Here is a 17,630-nt window from a genome sequence, read left to right as displayed (position 1 = left end):
GTCTGGCCTTTGTCCTTCTCAGACAGTAATGAGTACAACTAAAAAGGCAGATATCAACAAAAAAAAAAACTCTGGTTGCTGACGAGGCCATTCTCCAGACAGCTGAAACGAGAACATTTTTGTTCAGTTTTGTGGAGAGAGCCACAGTGTAGCAGGCACCCAGGAGAAAATGAGACTTCTATGTAGACTACACTAGTCAGTGAATCCAGGTAGACTTGGTAACTCATAGACCCCGTTTGTAATCATTTAATATTGTAATGCCAACCATACACGATCCTTCAGACTCTGCCAGAATCTCTTACACTTGTTGGACAGCTCATTTCATTTGGGCCGTTGCCCCCTTCCACTCTGCCTCCTTCCAGTTTTCTCCGCTTTCCAATTTATAGTGACATAAGTCTGGCATTGCCTTGGCAATGAGGGGGAACCACGGCAGGGTGGAGCAGCAAGCAGGTTAATTTAACTTTATCCTCATGTTTTTCTTCAAGTCTTCAGTGAGTACTGCAATTGTATAAAAGAGGAAAAGCCCCCCCACACCTTCATTGTGGTTGAAGTTTCTTGCTGCTGTGTCTGTACATACTGTAAACTATAGATGTGTTTTCAAACAAGCAGAGAGTGTAAAAGAAATGGTGAGATTGTCAGTGTGTATTCAAGATGGAAGTGTGTTGTAGGTTGATGTTTATGTGTTTGGTTTGACAAGTCAAGGTGAGATATCAATGTTTTTTTATTGACTGTGATAACAGGAACTACCTCAATGGGTAAACTGAGGCATATCACAGCTCTGTTGTATATACACAAGTGTGTTTGTGTGTGTGTGCTTGTTCAAAGGCCAGATCGTGTGAGATGCCTTTGGGTATAGGAGGAGATATGCAAGCAACTGAGAGATTTTAGTGTCTGTACACACATGCTTTGTGATACAGATGTAATACTTAGCACCACATTCATAACAGCTTTGGGGCAAACAAACAAGAGGTTTGTTGTCTTATGCATGTTTTATGGCACTGCATAAGTGAACCACGAGTAGATAACTTTGCTATAAAGGACACAGTGAAATAACATGCAGCCAGCTGTGATCTGTGCTGCAGACGTTATGTAACAACATGCTGCGCTCTCTACAAGTGTCATGTTCTCCCATATGTGCACCACGCTGGGGGCATAATGTACATGTCTCCAATCACTGACTGCTTATATGTGTGTGTGTGTGTGTGTGTGTGTGTGTGTGTGGAAGGAAAAAGAGCAAGGAGGCAGGAGGGTAGGAAGGAAGAGGATCAGAAAGCGAAAGAAATACAGAAAGGATTGAGGGAGGAAGCAATTAAAAGAGTAGAGAGGGAAGGACAAAACCAAGAAAATCCAGCTGGAATGAAATACTGAAAGCAGGAGAGACTAGAGAGACAGAGGGACCAAAGACAAATGGAAGGTAATAAGTACAACTTAATGAAGTGTGGAATTGAGGGGAGGGGAGAAAATGGAAGAAAGGACTGAAAGAAGAGGAAGGAAGGAAGGAAGGAAGGAAGGAGCTAACAAAAGAAGCATCCAAACAGGGCAAAGGAAGTGAGGATAAGGAAATACTGAAGGAAGGAAAGGAGTGACAGAAGAGAAGGACAGAGACGAGGGAAGGAATGCAGATGCATAGGCGAGTGCATTGAGGAGGAGGAAAGGTACGGGGACGGAAATGAAGAAAGAACTGCGAAAAGCAAGAGAGGACAAGCCTGAATGTGCAGACAGGAAGTGAGTGGGTGTGTGAGTGGACAGCGTGCATTGTTTGAATGGAGGGTGCGGTTACGACGCAAGACATGATGCAGAGTTCCTCAGAAGTATCCGGTGTCACACAGGCGCACACGTTAAGCTCTAATACATGTGGTGAATGCTGTGTTGCTCTGTGTAACGTCTCCGGGGACTCCTTAACTAGACACACACATCTGGTTCCTAGCCTGTTCACATCAGAGCCAAATGCAGTCGTCGCTTCTCATTTCAGTTCATAAAGCACCACATTTACTGTAATATCTGCAAAATGTATGTACTCCACATTTCTGCTAATCTTTTCCCAATGTTAGCAGTCATATTTTAGAACTCCATCTGTTTTCCCACCTTTTATCCAGCCACCGGGCTCCATTCATTCCACTACGGCAGAAAATTTACTTTCAGAGACAAACTTTCGTCACACTAGTATTTCATCAGCATAATAAAGTTGTTCACATTAGTTTTCCCTAAAAGCAGCGCTGTTGCGTTTTTGATGACTTGAAAATGGGCGGAGTGAAACGATGATCATTACGTCTCAAAAAGTCTTCACAAAAGAGCACATTAGTTTAAGAACTGTTAATAAGCTCTGGTTTAACAAGAACAACATCTAACAGTCCTGAGCCCTCCTTCAAACAGGTCGCAGCAACCTAAGCTGACTCTAGTTAGAATGTATAGTTACGGCAGGTAACGGATCAACTTGGTAGGATGATGGAACAAATTATTTTGAGGGTTCAGGGTGAAGGATGAGAGGTAAAAAAAAAAAAAAACACGGAATTAAAGAAAACCATGAAATATTTATATTTTTGTTTAAAAAAAAAATGCAAAAAAATGCAGGCTGCTTGGTTTGAACGGCCAGATAAGCAGTGCCTCATAATGTTAACAGCTTTATAAGCAGAGTGTAAGAAAGTAGAACAGTGAAATGTATGGTATATTTCCTAACAGCACTGAAAATACAGAGCTGAATTGTGGCGCATGTTCATAATTCCAGGTATTGTCAAAATTTAAAACACGTGTGGGTGCGCTGACATGGAACATGAGCAAGTCCGGTTGATAACAACAGTTTTTAAGCCCCAAGATGCTAATTTGAACAAGGCCTCTTTCTGTCACCTATGCCTTCTCTTTTTCACTTTTTTACATTTTTTCCATGTGTCCCTCTCATGCAATACTTCAGACACACCTTTTTTACTTTTTCTCTCTCAACCCTCATCCCAAACGCACACACACACACACACACACACACACACACACACACTAATGCACATACACACATGCTGCCACATCTCTCCTCTCTCCTCCTCCTGTCCTCTCTGTCCATCTCTTGGCTGCTTTTCCTCCACCCCCCTCTCTCTACTTCTTCTTGTCCTCTCCATTTTGCCTCACAGTCGCTTGTCCCGTCTCTCCATTCCTGTCGCTTGGCTGCACTCAGGCATGCTGACATATCACCCTTGTTGTGCCAGCAGTACTTCTTCACACTGTTAGTGACAGAAGGCCCCTCAGAGAGGAGGAGGAGGAGGAGAGAAGGGACAGGGAGGGAGAAGGAGAGGGAGAGGAAGAGGAAAAAGAGAGAGGGAGGACATGTGAGAAAGCAAAAGAATGGGGGATGAACTTGAAGGTGCAAATGATGTATTGGAGGTAATTACCTCCTTCTTTAACGTGTCTGCAGCGAGAGAACGGCATTTTAATCATATAGTGTGACTAAAGTTTAAAAAAAAAAAAAAGCGAAAAGCCAGGGTGCAGGTGGTGAGACGCTGCAGATCCATCATATTTCTCAAAAGGATGTGCACCAAGGCATAATTACTCAAATTTGGTTAATCCATGTACCTGGCTCTTTGGAATTGAACAGTTTTTTTTGTTATCTGCCACGATCCAGGAGTGGAGAAGGGACAATGGATCAGTCTGTCTGTCCCTCTTAGTTCTTAGTTCTTTATTCTTAGTCTCTGCCGCCTGTCTTGAATGAAACTTGAGGGAATTATGGCTTTTGATACTGGAGTCCAGCATTTTGAAGCTTGATTGGCTCACCACAGCACCACCACCTGACCAACAGGACCCTGCGCTTCCTACTATAATCCCTATGATTTCTGCGATGAAGAAAACAATTATTGAATTTGATAATGAAAACAGAATCAACTGTAAAACATGGGATAATGCAGGATTTGCCAAAATACGGAACCGAGTAATAAAAATATGTCTTTTTCCTACCATTCTAAATATTTTTTTTCACAGCGCCTAAGGCAAATAAACAGAAAAAAAAGTATTCTGAGAGTGGCTTCCGTGTCTCGGTGTCATTTATGTGCACGCTGCTGCAGCTTCTGTCATCTGACGTCTGTGTCAGCCCCTTTTTCACACACACACACACACACACACACACACTCACACACGCATACACACACACACACACACACACACATGCACACACGCACACACACACACACACACACACACACACACACACACACAGAGGCAGCATGCTAGCAAGAAGAGCTTCACTTCAACCAACTCAGCAGTGCAACCACATCAGCAGTTTTTTATAACTGTTGAAGCACTTTCTTTGTTTAAAAAAACATAGCGCAGTGCTGTTACAAATTCATAAATTTTGAATATTGAATATTCCTTATTGTAGTTGTAATTGTATTCATCCACCATATTTGACACTTTCTGGTGAGAAAATGTGCTTAAATCGTAAACGAAGATTTCAGAAAAATTAAAATGGAAAACACGGAATGTAGGGAAAAAATTTAAATGCATTTCACAAAATCCCCTGTCCTTAAGCAGCAATGTCTTAGACGCTGCACATCACAAATGCCAAAAACAGTTAGACCCAGGGTGACTCCTGCCAGCAAAAGCAACAGCAGTGAGTGAAGGCTCCTTCAGGGAATGCTGGAATAACCAACTATGGCTGAAGCTCTTCACTGCCTTCAACCCAGCAGTTACTAAGAGCGAGACATTTAGTAATCTAATGAAGCAGAGTAATGAAGTCCTCAACGTTCAGATACTTCTCACTGGTATTTGGTGTCAGGAATATGTGCGGTTGCCTTGTGCAGCTTTAATAACTTAAAAATGACTTAAAATCTCTCTAAGTGGATCAAAAATGTAGTCCTGTTCATGTAATAAATGACCAGATAACATCTTCAGGCTGATATTTTAGTTTAGTTTATAAGTTTTACTTTATAAGATTCTGTTGGAATTTGGTTGTGCATCATGTAGTAGATCTACTTGCTCCTTTATATGCAGTGTTCAATCTAAACTACTGCACCTGTGCATAGTTTTAGCAGTGGGTCAATCTGCTAGAGCAGTGATATTCAAACTGTGGATCCTGACCCACTGGTGTGTTCCAGTGTGGAGACAGGTGGCTCATAGGAGGACTGCATCAATGTATTCTTTTCTCAGTAATAAAGGACATTTTTTAATCATTAATTGCAGACACAATTTCTACATACCAATCCTACAAAATGGACAGAATTTTAAAACCAATGTCCAACACATCATAACGTTTTTTATGGATTTATGGATCATATTGAATGTAAAACAATATTTGACAACTAAATAGGATAAACATAAACTTCACCATACTGATGGATATAAGTGCATTGAAACCATAGCTACTTTTTTTTTTTTTTTTACAACTTTATTTCACCGCAAAAAAAATATTAGGTGGCACAAACAGTAATGTAACATAGAGTAAGCTGATGTAGAATAACACATATTTAGAACATTATCTACAAGTCAGATATTTTCAGCAAGATTCATGTAGGAAAGACACTCAGGAAAATTACTGCTGTGTGGCTGAAATAGAAAATTTGATGTTAAAGAACAAAGTTTGCTAAAGCATTGCAAAACATACCATTCTGATTTTTGTCTTTCCTTGGATTTGTGAGTTCCAAATTAATTACAAATGTGTGGAATTATAATAAAATGCTGGGTTACATGTCAAAACAAGCTATACCTGTGTAGCTCAACTAAGTGGCTTTGGATTGAAGTTTGGATTGGAATCGCAAGTATAGCTATTAAAGAAATTAAAAGGCTGTAGTCATCTTCTATGTTGATATATTAGCCTGTGGCAAAGTGATTACAATCAGTGCTGTATCATTTGGCCTTATAAGAGAATAAAGGCATAGAGCATCCCCTGTTGGTTGTATGGACAAAGACAATATTATAGTTCTTGTAACTTGGCTGTTTGAGATGAGAACAAGGGTACACAGTGACAGTGTTACAGTGACAGAATGAGTAATAGGCACATATTTTGAGCAGTGTAGCAGGTTAATTTTCCGAGCAGCAGATGACAAAGCGTATGTTTCTCTCTGACTGATCTGATGCTCAAAATTAGAACTTTCTGAGGTGTTTTGATGAATCCTGAGCGGCTGGCGGAGGCTCAAGTGAGTGTTGGTGAGCTGTGATGAGTGACAACTGCTTTTGTTTTCAGATTTTCGACAGCGAGCTGAAGGACCAGGAGAGGGAGGTGTGTTTTGTCGACATCGCCTACGATGAGATCCCCGAGCGCTACTACAAAGAGTCTGAGGTGAGAGTGTGAGCTGCAGGTGAGTGTGTGTGGGTGTGTGTGCAGGTGGTGAGGTCTTTTGAGAGATAACAGGCCCTGAGAGGTGTAAGTAATCATATATCACAGTTCAAAATTATGTTGAACCTGGAAACACAGTGGTAAACAATATGATTAAGATGATTGAATCATCAGGCCCTTCTGTAACAAATTGTTAATATCTGTCATATTGTGATCTGCCTCAAATTGTCTTCCTGAATTTTGATTCGACCAAAACTGTTTTCCAATCCAGTACCATTAAAAAAAAAGGTAACTCATGAGGTTCTTACTTGAAGTAAATTAGTTGTCTAATCCCTAACACTAACATTAAGCCTCACCTCTACATGGCTAACCTTAAAACTGACCCTAACCTAATAATAAGAATCCGAATATCTATCTTGACCTTCAAACTTGGTCAGAAATGAAAAGGAGCTTCAGGCAAAAAAGTCCTTGAAAGTTTATAAAATGACTGTGAAATGAAAAATTATGAGGCACAAAATACCCTTGTCAGTTATGTGTTCCCATTTACACACAGTATGACCCTTTTCCAATTTGTTGTGTTGTCAAATTTTCATGTGTGAATGTTAGCACTGTCCCCTGTTGGCCCCATACAGGATTTGTGGGAGTAGCAATTGTTTGCAGTGTGCGCTACAGTCTATTGTTCTGGTCAAATGAACTGATTTTTTGATCAGAAAACCACCCAGTATGCAGCCTGAAGCAGTAGAGAATCTTGGCACCACACAGCCAACAGTAGAGGAAAATGCCAACCCACACAAACCAAAAGGTCAGCAAAAAATAAACAGCAAATATCAGGACTTGTTCAGAACAATGAAAAAAGTACAAGTCTCAAGTAAAGCCTGCTGCCAGCTTCCAGCAGTGGGAGAAAAGTTGCAACAAAACTTCCATCCATCCATCCATCCATCCATCCATCCATCCAACCATCCATCCATTTTTTGCCATTTATCCAAGACTGGGTCACAGTGGTAGAAGGCTGAGGTCAGCCCAGACGTTCCTTTCCCTGGTCACATCCACCAGCTCCTCCTTGGGGATCCCATGGCATTGCCAGGACAGCAAGGATATATTCTTGTAGCAGGGAACCTGGCACCCCATACTCCCATAGCTCCACCCACAGGACACCCTGGGGAACATGATCATGAGCCTTTTCCAAATCCACAAAGCGCGTGCAGTCTGGATCTGAAAACTCCGATGATCCCTCCAGTATCTGAGCGACAGTGAACTGCTCATCCACTGTTCCACGGCCAGGACAGAATCCACTTTGTTTTGTTTGTTCCTCCTGAATCAGAGGTTCGACAATGAGCCCGAGTCTCAACTCAGTCTCAGTGAGCCCGAGTCTGAAGTAAGCTTTCCCATGGAGGCTGAGCAGTGTGAAACCCCAGTAGTTTGTACACACTCTGCGGTCCCCTTTTTTAAAAATGGGAACCACCACCCCTGTCTGCCACTGCACACGCACTGTCCCTGACCTCCAAACGACGTTGAAAAGACGTGTCAGCCATGACAGGCCAACAGCTTCCAGACCCTTCAGCATTTTAAGGCAGATCTCATCCGGTCCCGGCGCCTTGTCACTGAGGAGTTCCCTAACTTCTTCTGTGGCCTTGGCCAGGAAGATGGGTGATGACACCCCCAAATACTCCATCCCTGGGTCCTCCACAGAGGGTGTGTCAGTCAGGTTTAGGAAGTCCTCTCAGTATTCCTTCCAAAGTCAGACCACACCTTCAGTAAAGGTCAGACATTCCCCGTCCCTGCTGAGAACAGCCTAGATGAGGCCCTTCCTGCCTCTCCTGCATCACCTGGCGTTTTCCCAGAATCTCTTTGAGGCCAACCAAAAATCCCTCTCTATGGCCTCCCAAACTCCTCCTGTATCCAAGGTTTTGCTTTCATGACCGCCATCCTTTCGGCCAAGTCCCCCAAGCTAGCCAAGCCTGGAGGGCTGGCATCCACCACTGGGTCCTTGGGTCGCCGCCACAACAGGCACTGATGACCATCTAACCACAGCACAAAGCTGCTGCTTCAACAATGAGCTCCTACCAACCCCAGGAACATGACTGCCTGAATCCTGTTTGTATAGCAGCTGCACATTTTGTATAAACCCCTCCCATCCCATTCAACATTCATCTGGTGTCTGAAAGAGTAATACTTTCATACTTAAGAGTGTGTGGAGTGAGAGAGCTGGTAATTATCTTTTGAGTTGTTTGATAATAGATTGCCTGAGCTCTAATGAGACTGGATAGAGATTCTCCAGAGACAAGAGTGTTTAATGTGAATGTTATTTAATATTGGCATGCAGTTATGCATCTAATTTTAGATTCCCAATGAAGTCTAGTTTGTCTGAGGTTGTCTTTTGGTTAATTATTGTAATCTAAAATGTGTTTGTGTGTATATCTGTGTCCATTTTCCTCATTGCAGGACCTGCGGTATTTTAAGTCAGAGAAGACGTCACGGGGGATGCTTCAGGAGGGCTGGAGGGACACCCAGGATCCCATCATGTGCTCCTACAAATTGGTCACTGTCAAGTTTGAAGTCTGGGGTCTACAGACACGAGTAGAGCAGTTTGTACACAAGGTGAGGAGTGCCCTGTGCCATTACCTGTCCACATCTCATTTCATTTGTTATCGTCATTAATCTTCTCATGTATTTGAGTGGGTTTTAGTGTTGGTACACGCTGCCAATGAAGTGTGTATGATTTCACGTCTTCTGCGTTTACTGTAATTGAATTTGGGAGTGTTTATCACCTTTAGTCATCTCACCCTAATTGTTTGCTTATCACTAGAATGCAACTAGGCTGCAGACAGGAACTCAGCCAGAATCATGCATTTATTGTAGCTAACTGAATTTTGTTCTCCATCCCTCTCTGAATGTCTCACAAGGTGATGTTTTAGCTGTTAGTTTGCTTTAAATAACTGAGATGCACCATCATAATAGTGAACAAATCACATACCAAGTGGCATGCATAATGAGTCACAAAGAGATAATTGGATTAACTAAATATTTGTAGGCTTTTTTTCCCAGCTGAAAAATGAATGGCAATATATTGTTGATACATTGTGGTAGGATTCAGATGAAGGCTGTCTGAACTGCACGTTGACCTGACATCAAGTTTGATTCATTTGTTTAGTGTCAATGGAAGCATAAGTGAACTACTGAGAACCTGTTAGGAAATGCAGATTTCCTTTATGATTCTTCTAAATGCTAATAAATTATATATAATTGCTTCCCAACCAACCATGTCTCCATAATATCAGCTTCTCAGAAACCAAGGAAAATAGTCTGTCACATTTTTCAGTTTATATAATCAGTTTTGTAAAGGTTTCATGACCCCAAGGGTTGTAGAACATTCTGAACCCATAGAGGAACATGTAAATACTCAAATCAAGCTAAAACATGAACACCAACCACCAACTCTCTTCTAATGTAGTTAGGCAGTGTGACTGCTAGTGTTACGTTGTGCTGTAGTAACTGTTGAGGTCACGTATCAAGTAATAGATATATTGTAAATGGAGGTATCTCACCAAAGTGCTCTGAAGCCAGAGTTTCAGTGTCCTTTGCGTTATACTGTAATTTGTGTGAGAAGCACTGGCCTATATGAACTAATTTGTTATAGCCTGCCTAAATTAGAAACATGACAAGAGGATTCTTGTCCCTGACTGCATTTCATTTGTTATTCTTCCAAACCTATAATGAAATTTGATTATAAATTCCAAGGAAGTGCTGCTGAAGCACTGAAAATGTCTAAAAAAAAAAAAAAAAAAAAAAAAAAAAAAAAAAAGTAACACCAGGTCTTGTAAATTTTAAAACAAATTACAGTACTATTTAGATAACAGGCATTTAACACACTAGCTTAGGTTGACAAAATGACAGCACTCTTACAAACTGACTCCTCTCTGTTTTATAGACATTAAATGATGACATGTGGTTAATGTATGTTATGTGTGTGACTATTTTATGAACCTCACTGTGTTGTGTTGTGTTGTGTTATGTTGTAGGTGGTTCGAGATGTACTGCTACTGGGACACAGGCAGGCCTTTGCCTGGGTGGATGAGTGGATTGGTAGGTGAACCAGACGGGTCCTATGGTCCTACTGTCTATACTGTCTAATCCATCTGATTTACTCCAGTTTGCACACTGCAATCTTTCAGTCATCCAACAATTGACTTAAAGCAATTCATCATAAATGTTTTGCTAAAATATTTTTGTTAAATAAACATGTTAATATCGTAATTAACATCCAATATGTTATCAGTTCCTAAGTGTTTTTTCAAAAAAAATATTTTACAGGAAAATCCATAGTGCAGTTTCCTTATATTGGTGTATATTGTGAGTGAAATATATATTTCACCTGAATTATGAATACAAATGTTTATAAAACCCTTAAAGGGTAGATTTATTTGCATTTATTTAAACTTACCTCTGATGACGTTTTACTTGAATGTAATTTATGATGTTCTATAAAATATTAGCACTGTTATACTGTAGCTATTTAGATTATGTAAGTTGCTGTACTGTTAACATTCTCTAAACCACTGCATTTAACCCTGTCACTGCCAGCCTTGCTCAACCTCTTACCGCATGGATCCTCCTCTTGGTATCAGTAATAACCTATTAATGAGAAACGCTGTACCCCAGGGTCAAGGGATGGTCAGTGTGTTTGTTTCAAATAACAACAAATGCTCTCAAACCACACCCTCCTTTCATGGTTCATGATACAGAAATTGAAGAATTACATTCTAAAATATGAGGGGTCATTTTGAAAAAAGTGACACCTACCCATAAAATGAAACATTGGTGTGAAGGCTCACCATGGAATTCTGTTGAAATTATTCAATATATAAAATATATATATATACTTACAAATTACTTGCATATTTAAAATGCAATAATTTCACATAGAAAAAAACTATGGCATTAAATGTTTTACCATGCAAAGAAAGTCAACAGTAGCAAAGTGTAAGTATTATAAAACAACTTTGACACAATTTTGCACATCAAAGCCAAAGATTGGCAAGTTTGGTTGTTGTGGCCAGACATTTTAGCCAGCTAAAATGTCAAGCCACAGTTATCGAAATGTTGTATACTCATAGACAAGGATTGGCAGTTCACATTGATTTTAAAAGACAATCAACTCACTGAAACATGAAAGCTGTTTTTTGTCTGTATGTCTGTTTCTCTGTGAGTCTGGTTAGAAAGGAGGCAGCCCTGCTCACAACCATTACTGGCTGCATCACTTTCACTTGGCTCTCAGCGGCTGAGCTTTTTCCATAGCTGTAGGGCATGCAGATTACAAGCCATTATTCTTGCCATAAAATACATTCACTTCCTCTCCTCTCCTTTTCAAGAATGATCACTAACCTCTTTTCCTGACTTCCCACAACCTGGATGTTTTAGAAATAATCCCTAATCCTGGTGCATTTGGAGTGATTTTGTCACCTCTTCCAGATGATGTTTCCTTTGCTTCCAATGATCCAACCTGTTGGCTATGGATCATTCATGCTTTTCCTTATTCTTGAAACATCCTTGACCTTATCCTTCCCTTACTCCCTTCTTCCTCGCCTGGCTTGGATGTAGCTGTCTCCTCTAAACTAGTGCTGTGATCTTCAAAGCTTGAACTTTGAACTTCAAAAAGCACTAATCACCCATCAGAAACACTATGCTCACCCACGGAATGCCCTTTTGCCACCTAACCCTCCCCCCCTCATCCCTCCCCACCTCGAGTGCCATAATGGAGGTGTTATCAACATTACAGCCCTCGTTCCTCCCCTCCCCCTTCTTCTAGATATGACTTTGGATGACGTGCGGGAATACGAGAGACAAATGCATGAGAAAACCAACATTAAAGTTTGCCATGAGCAGCAAGAGCATTCCACACCAAATCCATCTTCACTGGACATAGAGATCCATGACAAAGCAAGCGTATGTGTCTTTTCATTGTTTCTTACTCCATTACCCCTCCTGTCTCCTATTTGAACCATAAAGTGACTCACCTTGGAAGCTGACCACAGTTCCACATTTAACTCTCCACACATCCATTCTCCCCTGTCCTGTACAGAGTGAAATGATGTACATGAAAGACTTGTTACTCAAGAATTATTCAACCATGAAAAATATATTGCCTCCGAGGGTTCAAACAGCAGTATTTTATGTTAAAAGTGCAGTCTACCTAAAAAACTGATGGTATAAAATGTGTCTGGAAATCACAAAATAAGACTATCTGCACATTGTTAGATCTTAATTACAATAGTATGGTGCAAGATTACACGAACGGTTACTGATCAGTGGGTTTTGCATCCCTATGTTCTGGGTATGTATGATGTTCTAGAAATGACCGGTTCTGAAAAGCAATAGATTTTCTTAGACACAAATCCACAAAGGATCTGAAATGTTGCCTACTTTCCCAAGTCCCCAACATGACATTATGTCCTTTACTATTTTTCTCCAAACCAGACATGACAATGGATGAAGTGAGAGAGTTTGAGCGCACCATTCAGGAGGCCACCAACCAGAAGATCGGGATATTTCCCCCGTCGATCTCCATTAGCGAGACGCCCCTGTCCTCCTGTGCCCTCACCGGCCCTGCCAGCGCCCCCTCCACACCCATGTGCACTGATGCGCCCGAGTTCCTCTCCGTTCCCAAGGACCGACCCCGCAAGAAGTCTGCCCCAGAAACCCTTACCCTTCCCCACCCAGCCCCGAGTGATGTCCCCCAGGGCTCCACTCTGAGCCCACAAACGGTGTCAAACAACCTCCCATCAGCCACACCCCCCTCCTCCAATTCTGATCACGCTGAGGCAGGGGGACAGTAGAGGGACACTGGGATGCTTTCCTCCACCCTGCTTTACTTGTTCCGCCCACACCATTGTCTTAGTAGCCCAGTGAGACTAGTCTAATCTCCACACACCAGTGCCCAGACTTTCAAGTTTCTCTAGCGATCCCTTGATGTAGTCATGAGCACAGACACACACACACACACACACACACACACACACACACACACACACAAACCTCTAATGTAAAGAACCACTCTACAATTCTTCAACAGTGTTGTCCTGACCAGGCAGCTGTAGGCTCAACCACGCCAGTGTGGCTGACTTCCTCTTCCGTGAGCTTAACCAATCAGATGTCTTATCTGCTCTTACAACCAACCATGATGTCTCATCACGATAAAGAGCATTCACAAGGATTTTTGTTCAGTCGCTGTCCATTATTGTACATGAATGATTCTCATGGTTTATTTGGTCATGTTTAGAAGTTATGTTTTTTTTTTTTTTTTCCAATCAAGCTAGCTGTTTACCTTCAAGCTATTGAAATATGAAGTAGTTCCCTTGGCATCGCAAAGCCAGTGGTTTTAATTAGTTCTAACCACATTAGCAATTGAATGACTGATAATTATTTTCTGCTTGTCAGTCAGACATCAGCTAACAGCCATTTAACTTTATGATATTATCAATCAAAAATGAAGACAATGGATAAAATCAGCAGTACAAATTTATGTGGAGTCGTACACTCACACTCTAAAGAGGCAGCCAAGTACCCTCAGAATGACACCACCCAGTAACTGTTTCATTGACAGTCCATCCAAACTGGCCTCAGATTTGTTTGCACCCATCCTGTCCATTCCACACTCCAGTTATAAAACAGATGCAAGATCAGTACAATCATAGAGAGAGTTTGCACCTCAGGTCTCCCCAACTCTACTGGGTTCACACTTTGGAAAGGCAGGGACTTAACTGTACTTTCTTTCCCTGCTTATTGCCAAACAGCCACATTTTATACCTCCACCGATATTACAATACAGAAACTATTGTTATGTATTATTTCAATCTACTTAGTCCTTGGAACGTTTACACATTAGCAACCATAGAACATTTGCAGATTAAAGGTAACATTTTAGCATAAGCTGCTGTTATAACTGTGTCTGCAGTTTTTTGAGTAGCATAACAATTTAATAATATTACAATGGAGGTTGTTCAAGTTTTTGTTGCAGATATACAGTATTACTCAAGTTGACTGAAAAGTCATCACAACAGCAAACTTAAGTAAAATGTTTCCTGAAACAAATGCTGGACTCATGCTCATGTGACATAAATGTGATCCAATTTTATCAAATCAGCAAATCACTTTAATGTCATATGTAGGAACAAGGCCATTTTGGGGAGTTTAAGTGTTGACCGATATTAGAGCACAGTGGAGGTAATGGAAAAATCACAACTCAATTTTGGGGAAGGGCACTTGCATCAAGCTGACTTGAGTATGTGCTTTGTTAGCTGTGCATTGATTGCATTGTGTTTGCAGAGATGCTGATCGTTATTGCTTGCCAGTGCTGGTAAACACCGAGCCAATGTTTTGCCGGGCTCGGAAAAATGATTTTGAAACCGGAACATCCTTTGCAGCGACTTCTTTTTTGTGCTTGGCTTGCACTGCTAGTTGCCATCTAAAACCTTAAGGGGGAAATGAATACAGGAGGACAGCAGGTTTTTCTCTGATGGAAAATCCCCCCTTTCTTTACAAGGATGCTATTCAAAGAAAGGGTTCTTATATGCTGCATGGAATGTTCACAAACATATATACATATTATAGAAAGTATATATGTATATACTGTAAATGGCTGGATGCGTATGTTTGGTGATGAAAATGTATGAAGAAAGTGAATGCCAACTTGGGAAGCTCTGTAGTAATTTTTGTACAATAGAAAGTTTTGATTGAAACGTAAGCATGCCCTGAGAGTATAGGCCTACAAACTCTCTGAACTCAGTGCCTCTGCATGCAACAACTGTATCGTCTCCTACATGTATGTATACCAAAATTTCTTACTATATTTCATCTACAAAAACACAAACTTTTTGTGTTACTTAACCTATTGTTTTTATCTCAAGTTTGCTAATCAGTTTATTGCATTTTTACCAAGAATAAAGAAGGCTGCAGCCTCACATAGCCAAGGCCTACTACCAAGACAGATCCGCTCAGTCATATCAAACCACATAATCAGACTTTCCATTTAACAGGGCTAGCTTGCTGATGTTATATTTTAGGAAACATAAATATTTTTTCCCCGTTCATAGCAGTTACTTTTACCTGTAAAGTTCAAATGCATTTAGCACTTTCCAATCTTTGACACCTTATTTGACAATGAAGGAATGTGTTACAGTACAGTCAAGTTCTTGTTAGGTTATGTTGGACCAAAGTCCTATTCTATTGCATAGTAATTTCAAAAGCTGGTTGAAGAGATAGTCCTCAATGGTCTCGCCATCAAATATTGTCAATATTCTGTACAAAGGGTTCTCACTTACTTTTGTTTGAAAAGAGAAAACAAAAAAACAGAACTGTAGCTATTTATCTGTAACTGTAGCTTTTGTCTTTGCTGTTTTGCTGATTTAATTTCTTTTAAGGATACAAGTTTCATACACCAGTTAGTGGCCCTCTATACTGATGTAATATGTATAGATTATACATATTTAAAACTCTGGTATTGACCATCGCTCTTGTCAGGAACACAGAGATCCAGGGATATGTTTGATCTACAACGGGCTATTAAAAATAATGCAAAATATCCGACTGTGTAACATCAAGCTCTGCTCTGTTTGACAGAGTCATATATTAGATATTGTAATACTGTTGTAAATGACTAACATTGGTTTCTTACACTGAATCTGTTCCAAGTTCCATTACAGATATCATCACATGAATATATTTATAAAGATTTCAAGTGGACAAAGAAGGATATTCTTTAGTATTTGTGTAATGGATGATGTGATTTTACATCTTCAATTTCACAGCTATGGATATGTTTTATTCTAGAGGTAGCCGTAATATGTGTCTGAATCTCTATGAAATCATCAACCATTCAGGATGCTGAGTTCACACTCCTCAGTCGGGAATTAAGACTCCTCATTGTAGTGGTGCACTTTTGACTCTCCAGTTGCTTTTTGGTGACCCTGCAGGACAAAATTCTTTGTAAAAGTTGTAAAACAAAAGCTTTTCTTTCGAGTTGGGTGGCTGCTTTGACGTTTAATTGCCATGTTTTTTCAGAGGTGATTGGCTTTTCAGTTGTAACTTTTTTGTAGTAAACCTGCTGTAACTTTGATTTTGTGGTTGCTGTATTTTTTTTTTTTTTTAAGGAAAATTTAAATTTGTGCATCATTATTTCTCTGGATAAAAGGACCAAGCTTTTCACTCCCCTCCCCTCCTCCTGATGCAATTTGCGTTTTGCCAGGCTGTTGTGCTGTCTCCTGTTATCTGAAGTGCCATCCTTGTTCGGCTGCTGGAAGTCGCTCTGGGTTCTTCCACTTTAACTATTATTATAGTTGTTATATTTTTACTGCCCTTTGAGGTTAATTTGGTTCTCTGTTGTAATTATTGTTTCACTATTTTCTGAAATAGACAAATAAAGTTTACTTGCTATTACAATTTATAACATTGTTTGGTGTGTTTTTCATATATTTTCATCCTGTCAAAGGATTTGTGCATGAATGATAACACTTTTAAGTGTCTTTTAACATTATCATACAAACACGTCCATTTGCAGGTCTTGATCATATTCACAGCCCTTAAACTTGCCAGCAAAACGTTATCGCCAAGTAATCCTCAAACATCAAAACAACTACACCTATGGTTTCCCCTCTTCAAAATAAAAGCTAAATTGTTTAAATGTGTAAAAAATGTATTTGAACATTGGTTTTCATCAAACCCAATATTAGAGAACTAGATTAAAAAAAAAAAAAAAAAACATTTTGTTTAACTATGAGTGCTGTGTACATTACACCGAGCAGCAGCCACACACACATGCTAGATTAGATACCACACAATTCACCTTTCATTGTTGCTGCACAAACTCAAACTTACATGCATGCACCTGTAATTAAACAACACACTTGCTGTGGAAGAATGTTCACATTTCATCATCACATATTGTTTGATTACCTACCTTTTTATTCAATGGATTGTGACGGGGTATCAGATCTAATGAGTGACTGCATTTCACCGTCACCTTTCACATATTTCTGGTCATCACTGATTATTCACTGAGGTTTTCATTCATCATGTGAAAAAAAAATCACTGAATGCAGGTAGGGGGTACAGATATTGAGTAAGAATTTTATATAAGCTTTTTTTCAACATTAACATTTTTTTAATTATTAGTATTGGTTATGATCCAACCCATGAGAGCATTTATTATGGGAAACAAAATTTACAGAGCCCACTGAATTGATCAGAAAATCATGCTAAATGCCACTAGAGAGCACTAAAGGACAGCAGACCTTTCCCCTGATCATTCACACCTCTCTGTCAGCTTTACCACAGATGTAAATTAGCGGACTCTGGCTCAGCTGTTGTGCCGTGCCCAGTCCCTGCC

General features: G+C 40.2%; 1 protein-coding gene across 2 annotated transcripts in view; it reads left to right on the top strand.

The window, feature by feature from the left end:
- The window catches only part of LOC115362722 (cytoplasmic phosphatidylinositol transfer protein 1-like), a 105,541-nt gene extending 88,853 nt beyond the window's left edge, over positions 1-16,688 (top strand). Inside the window, exons 6-10 of one of the 2 annotated variants that reach the window (XM_030056790.1) lie at positions 6,158-6,253; positions 8,693-8,848; positions 10,270-10,333; positions 12,057-12,193; positions 12,725-12,829. In XM_030056790.1, coding sequence (XP_029912650.1) covers positions 6,158-6,253; positions 8,693-8,848; positions 10,270-10,333; positions 12,057-12,193; positions 12,725-12,730 — 459 coding nt within the window. In that variant the 3' untranslated portion in view covers positions 12,731-12,829. Of the gene's footprint in view, positions 1-6,157; positions 6,254-8,692; positions 8,849-10,269; positions 10,334-12,056; positions 12,194-12,724 lie in introns of both variants that reach the window. The other variant, XM_030056781.1, reaches the window with a different exon arrangement.
- The last annotated feature ends 942 nt before the right edge of the window (positions 16,689-17,630 follow it).

The sequence above is a fragment of the Myripristis murdjan genome, chromosome 1, assembly GCF_902150065.1.
Source record: "Myripristis murdjan chromosome 1, fMyrMur1.1, whole genome shotgun sequence".
In the NCBI taxonomy this organism is placed as follows: domain Eukaryota; kingdom Metazoa; phylum Chordata; class Actinopteri; order Holocentriformes; family Holocentridae; genus Myripristis; species Myripristis murdjan.
Note: the sequence above shows the minus strand (reverse complement) of the source record. Positions and strands in the feature narration are given on the sequence as shown.